The 6,950-nt window shown below is 40.1% G+C and overlaps 1 protein-coding gene across 1 annotated transcript in view; it reads left to right on the top strand.

Moving 5' to 3' along the window:
• PKP2 (plakophilin 2) overlaps nucleotides 1-4,625 on the top strand; it is a 31,200-nt gene extending 26,575 nt beyond the window's left edge. The window contains 2 exon segments of the mRNA XM_008638109.2: nucleotides 935-1,035; nucleotides 2,574-4,625. Coding sequence (XP_008636331.1) covers nucleotides 935-1,035; nucleotides 2,574-2,642 — 170 coding nt within the window. The 3' untranslated portion in view covers nucleotides 2,643-4,625.
• The last annotated feature ends 2,325 nt before the right edge of the window (nucleotides 4,626-6,950 follow it).

The following is a 6,950-nucleotide window of genomic DNA, read 5'->3' as shown; positions in this document are numbered from 1 at the left end:
GGGAAAAAAAAGCCTGCAGCCTCTGCTACTCAGGGAGAAAAAACGCTTCATCTTAAGGTACAGGACAGCTCAAACGAGTGATGGGAATAGAATTGCACTGATTGGGAAATACAGGAAGATCTCTTACAACAACTCTGCCATCCATAGCTAAATTCACCCTGTTCCAGCATTTTAAATAACTCCTCGGAAGGTAACTGCACAACATTATCTAAATTCTGATACATATGTAGTGACTAATCATCAGATCTCATCTGTACCAAAAATGTCTTTCCTGTTCATTGTAACACAGCTCTGATAATCTTTAGCAATAAAATGCAGGGATACCTTTTACAGAACTTACAGATCGGTACTTAAAAATAATTTATAAAGTGGCATTTTAGAGAGTAGATTCAAAATTTAATCATTCTTTAATATGTAATCAGTATTTACTCAAAAGATAATTAATGCTTTATAAATACGAATAATTATTCTGTTTGCCTTGATCTGTCTTTGCAAAATGAAAGAAGAAATCAATCTCAGTAAAGGAGGCCTCCTGAGGCCCTGAATAGTTTAAATCCTGTCTAACTAACCAGAGATTTTACCTACTGGAAAGATTCTTACAAATGCTTGTTGTGCTGAGGTGTATTTTCCTCAGCTGAAAATCAATAGTATGATAGCTGCTCTAAGATGTAGGGTACAGAGCACTTGATTTCCCCCCTAATTCTGAAGAATGAGTGAAGCAGGAACATGCAGGAAATAGAACATGCAGGGAGGCATGTTCCATTTGTTTCAGTAATAAGGACAGCACGGAACATGCTACAATACCTAAAGGGTAGCAAACCAGTGTTGAGGAGTAAAGAGAGACAAAACAAATGCTATGAGGTTATGTTTGCTGAAGTCTGTACATGTACTGTGATTATGATGTGGGAATTTAAATATGTTTCATCATTCTTTTTCCAAAATTGCAGCAATATGTTCAGCAAAGCGAGCAGGGCTGCTTCGGTCCTCCTCTACTCCCTGTGGTCACACACCGATCTCCACAGCGCTTACAAAAAGGTAAGCACAAAGAAAAATAATCTGTCCTTTTAGACCTAGAACTCTCTTATTTGTCATCTGGGGCCCTTAGCATTCCTGCACATTTATGAGTCAACCTGTGATAGGATTTCAAATGGTCCCTGAATGTGGTTTTCCTGTTACCTGTACGTAATCCTGTGTAAGTAACGCTCGGCCTTAATTTCTGCTCATCCATGTTCATGTGCTCTCCCTCTGTGGTTTTATATCCACTGGCAAAGCTAATGAAAAGTGTTGCTGCTTCCTGCCAGAAGCGTCAGATGGTGACAAGTGATGCAGAGTAGGTGACCATCCACACTGGCTGAACCAGCCTGGCACAGAGGATCTACAGTGCCAGCAAAAACAAAGGCAGGGCGAGGCAGCTTCCTGCTTTAAAACCAGAGCAGTTTTGTTCTTGTTTGCATGGCCTGGTAGCCCAGGTGTCAGTTATGCTCAGACAAAACCTAGAGCCTGGGAAAGGTGTTGGCAAACATTTACAGTCATAGTCAAATCAAACAAAAAGTGACCAGCATGAGTCTGCCATAAACCACTTTGTTTCTGGTTTGGTTTTTTTGAAGCTCTGTGACTGCTTTTTCAACACAAAGCTGAGTTAACTTCCACCTACCTACCTTCACCCTGCATTGCAAACTGTTTTCAGTGCTTGTTTGGTTGCTGTTCAGAATTTGTCCCTTCGAATTCCCTGTAACCTAAAACTGTTCCAAGTTCTCAAGCTAGCTGTTAGCATTTATTATTCAGCTGTTTCTCTTTGAAGATCTTTTTGGTTGAAATTTGCTGCAAAAAAGTTCCTTAGCATAAACTTTAACAGGGTTGCATCACACTTAGCAGTACTGCCCCATAGGCCAGAAATCTGTGTTCAAGAATAAGGGTATTGTGCCATATAAATTCTTTACCAGCTTTTGTTGCCTCTGGTTTTTTACAACTGCATTCCTGACTTTACTGTATAGCAATATCCCTGATGGCATGGATTTTCTGAAGTTACTGGTAGTTTAGGAACTCCTATAAGACACATTTGTCAGACTTGATTTTCAAAAATGCTGATTATTTGCTGTTCCTGTGCAAATCAGGTCCCCTAGATATACCAGGTATGGCACTGAAAACTTCAGAACCATCTAATGCGTAGACATTTTTGCAACTTTAGTCCAATAAACCACAGAAATCACTTGATCAAATAAAATGGATAAAATCCTGAGTCATTTTGGCATTGCCCTGTGTTCTTTGTTCTGACAGGGTTAACCTCAGCTAGGTTAATCTCAGCTATTAGTCACCTAAAAGTTAGGAGTCTGTAGAGCTGAGCTAGAACAGACTCCTGGTACAGTCAATGGAGAGAGTTGAGCAATTCCAGTTATTCATCTCATCTATCTTGGACTAAACAAGCACTGCCTGTTCTGTCTCTGTGATTGCACAAGGCTCTGCCTAGACCCCTACCATGGCTCCATATTTAGCTTTTAGGCAGCTGGACCCACCCTTCCCTTGCAGAATCAGCACTGAAGATAATGAATTGTTCTGTTTCTTTCATTCCAAAGGCTGACTTTAAGAAGGCGGATTTCATCAACAGCAGGACCACAAAAGCCTATAACTCACTAAAAGATTGAATCAGAGTGTAACACCATGGAAGACAGAAATCATACAGCAGTTAATGAAACCATCTTCACATGGTTGCTGTTGCCATCATGAACCACAAAGTATCTCAGAAAAAAAAGGATTTTATTTTCTATAAAGACTTGAGTGGCCAGAGAGTAGGTTTTTTTCAGTTTTTAATCCTAATCACCTTGTTGTCACTGTATATATCCGTATAAGAATAACCAAAGATGGATTCTCCAGGATGTCTGAGATGAAGTTTCATCCAGGTTTACCACTAGTCAGAGCTCCAGGTGACTGCCTTTGTTCTATACAGAGGAGTTTGAAATGCTGATTGGCAGCAAATTCTTTTCAGACTGTTTTATACCAAAAATTTTCTACAGTGGATACGCATCAAGTGCACTGCTCAGAACTTAGTAGCTTTTCACTCTTTTGTTTCTTCACACAAGCTAAATCAGACTCTCCAGATTCCATGAGTATGCACAAGAAGCTATTTCACTACCTGCATTGTAAAAGCACCAATGAAGTTAAAATTACTATTTTTGTATTGCTTGTTTTCATGGGCTCACTGGTTCCTAAGCCTCTTTCCATTGAGATTGCATCAGTAACAACAGCAAAACTGATTTTACATAGATTTTATCATCCCTTGCTTCTCTCATTCTCCCTCATATGGCTGTTGTGTTTTATCTGTGTCCAGAAAGGGTTTTAACTAGAACTAGGTTTAAGGCACTATGTTTCAGACACTTTAGGCTGCACTTAAACCCACCATTCTTTGCTAGTTGGTGTAGAAATTATACGTGGGTGATTCAGTGATTATTTTAGGAAAATTGCAATTTTGAAACAATTCTGTTGATAATCTATATCTAATGAAGGGAGTGTGGTCTTGCCTTTATTTTTGAAGTAATAGACATGCACAGAAGAGGCTGGGCTCTGTGCTGATTAAGGAATTCATCTAATCCTGCTTTATATTCTTTTACTTGAAATTATCATCCTCCCTACAGCAATTACACGCAATTTGGTAACTTTAGGGCTGTGTCTGCACATGTGGGAATCTATAACAGGAGGGAAAAAAATTCCTGAGCACCTGAAGGCTGTTTTCATGGTATGACGCTCAAGATGGTAAAGAAGCTCTAAAAAAACCCCCATCTGCTATATTTAGTAAGTCAGATTTTTCTCAAAAAAAACCCCAGGGGTCAGATTTTCTATTAAACCAATAGGAAATTCTCACACAAATATTGAGTTATCAGCTGATGTGATCTGGCATTACTCTTCTGAAGTTAGGGGAAGTGAGCTACCTTTATGGCAATGGATATTTTGTCATGTGTATTGACAAGTCCTGCTGCTCGAACAGAGCCCATCCTGTACCCTCACGCTGAACTGCTGGCAGGAGCTTTTATGGCTGCTCTTGTCCAGAAGGAGATGCAAAATCCTTGGAGTAGGGACCTCACCGCGCAGGTCACCAGGCATCTTCATTTCAACATTCCTGGCTAAAGGTCTGGCTCCTACCAGAAACTTAGAACCAGCAGATGATTACACTGCACTGTGTCCAAATGTATTTCTGGATATCAGGGAGCAGAATTCTGCTGGCAGATGCACATAGTTCTCCGAGGAGTCCCAGAAAGTCCCACATGTGCACACAGAACAGAAGGTGCCCTGGGGAGGTAGGCAAACAATGCTGCTTTCCCGTCACTGATCGTTTTCAGAGGGCTGTTAGTCCTCCACATTCACTTTGAATAACTTAAATCAAATGCACTCCAGTAGGAGGTTTTAAAAATACTATTATATTTTGTAAGATGTCATATTCAAAATACTGCAGGTCCAAAAACAACACAGGGGAAGGGAACTTAACAGCACCGCATGTTGAGGAAATTGTTTTTGTAACTTTTTCAAATATGATAGAAAACACACAATTAAAATCCAACTTTCTCTTCTAACTTGTTAACCCAAGTAACTCTGCATGTGCCATGAATGAATAAATACCAGGAAACCTGGACAAGTCTACTTTTACTGCCTAAAAAGAAATGGTCGGCAAAATTAATGTACAAAGAGTAAACCTGACTACAGAGTAACATAGGAATGAAGAATTGCAGTCTAAAAGATCAGGAGGGGAGCTTTTAGAAATACTCACACATTTAGTTTTGTTAAACTCACATGCTATTTAAAAAACAAAACAAAACAATGGTGCTGGGTACTTTTAGATATATGTGTACCTCTCAGTAAAATGTCCTTAGAAAGGAAATTCGGAGGTTTTGGGTTGTTTCTATTGATGCAGTGATTTTAAAGGTCTTTTTCAACGTAAAAAAATCTATGATAGTGCCCCTTTAAAATCAAAGCAGTGTTCAAAAGTCACAAAGAAGTATCTCAGGCCTGGCAGCAACACAAGAAACATGAGACACGCCTTATTACAACCGCTCCAAAGAAAACAAAGCAGAGAAATAATAAAGTGCTCTCTCTAATGCAAAAAATCTGGTTTTGGTCTTTTTGTTATTAGTGAACCTATTTGGCTGGGATGCAGCAAATATATTTTCAAGCCTTAGCCCTTCCTTCAAAAGGCCAAATTAATTTTTAAATTAAATCTAGGTATGGAGACTTAGATTTTTCTGCAGCAGGTCAGTGTTACTGAAGGCAAGCTGTGTTAATGCTCCTACTGGCATCAGAGTCCCCCTGCAAATAATTTCTTTGTCCAGTTTTGATGACCTGTCAAACCACCCAGAATCTGCTGGTTTTAACCTCTCTTTAATTGGTATTTGCCAGTAAACTTCACCACGGGCCGCTGGAGATCTCAAAAATAATTAGAATCATCCTCACCATAGTCTTGGGCTTGGGAAATAGAACATTCCCACTTGCTCTTTTCCTGAGAGGAGATTTGAAATCTTGAATTTAAACATGCTGAGCAGTGCCCAAAGAGTCTTTGGCTAAACAAGGAACTGACCCCAGGTCCTCTTGTCTTGTGTGTTAACCACTACCCACTACAACCATCTTTCACAGAATTGTTTTAGTAGAAACTCTTGAATAGTACAGATAATTTTGTAGTAAATTATAGACATTGCCAGAGAACTAGTCATTCCTTTCCTCATTTCATCCTCCTACCTTATTTTCTACTGTCACTAATCCTAAACATTAGTGCTTTTTCTTGTCCCTCCCTTCCTAAAGAGAATTAAACTATGTAAAATATTGCATTATATTGTGCATGGACACGGGGTTTGGGTTACTTGGCATTTTGTGAGGCTTTTTTTCTTTTGAGAAGGAACATGTTGTCTATTAAGAGAGGTTCAACCTCCCCTTCTGGGCCCATAAAAAAACTGCAGGTGAAATGAGCTGGCACCATCATAGGCCACACACGAGAACCCCAGCCCTCCCCTGGCTACTGTTCAGGCTGGCAGTCCGTGCTCCAAAGGCAGCCCCTTGAAGCTGAGGGCACTCAGGCTGCCTGTTTGTGTGTCACCACACTGAGCTTCCAGCTTGCCAGATTCTCCCATCTTTAGTTTTCGGGGCCAAAAAGCCCAACAGTGTCGCTTCACAGCTCTCTTGGGGGATGGCTCATGAGGCAGCCTGACGAGCAGTGAATCATGCACAAGCTACGCAAAGTGTTCGGATCTGGTGCTTCCCAAGTTATTTAAACTCCAGCAGCTGCTCTTCCATTCCTTTACTTAAACTGCTGCTGATTAAAACCTCAGTTTACATTCCTTACTCATACTCCAGACCCATCCCATGGGGAAGATAACATGACCTTAAGGCATCATCCAATAGGAGACAAAGATCTGGGAACAGAAATCAGAGAGGAAGAAATGCATATTCGAGCTCATCACAGCACACCCTGACAAGCCCTGGAACATCAGATATTGGTGCAACCATGTGAGTTATGCCTGGAATATTGGTTTAGATGTTGCACAGCATCTGCCCACTGAAAACCCAGCAGGGAGATTTGCTCAAATACACCAAAGACAAAAAGGGCTTTAGTGCAGACATTATACACAGATCAGGGGTTTTCCTTTCTCTACAGGCTTACTTTGAATTTATTAATCGCTTTGCATATGAAGGGGAAATAAACTAATTTTGTCTTATTTCACATGTTCAGAGCTAAAAACATCCTAAAATACACATTAGAGGCACTCTAGGCTTAGGATCAGAAATTAGAATTTGCTTGCATCCTTCCTTCAGCTGTATCTTCCAGTGCTGTATACAGTGTGACCGTAAATAATTCAAGTTTAGGAACTTAACATTTCTTTAAAAACTTTTCAATTATTCAACCTAAGCTCCCATTCTCTTATTTGTATCTTATTATTCTTAGTCCTCTCTCAGACCAGCCTAAATATGCACAG

This window comes from Corvus brachyrhynchos, unplaced genomic scaffold, assembly GCF_000691975.1.
Source record: "Corvus brachyrhynchos isolate BGI_N302 unplaced genomic scaffold, ASM69197v1 scaffold27, whole genome shotgun sequence".
Classification (NCBI taxonomy): Eukaryota; Metazoa; Chordata; class Aves; order Passeriformes; family Corvidae; genus Corvus; species Corvus brachyrhynchos.
Note: the sequence above shows the minus strand (reverse complement) of the source record. Positions and strands in the feature narration are given on the sequence as shown.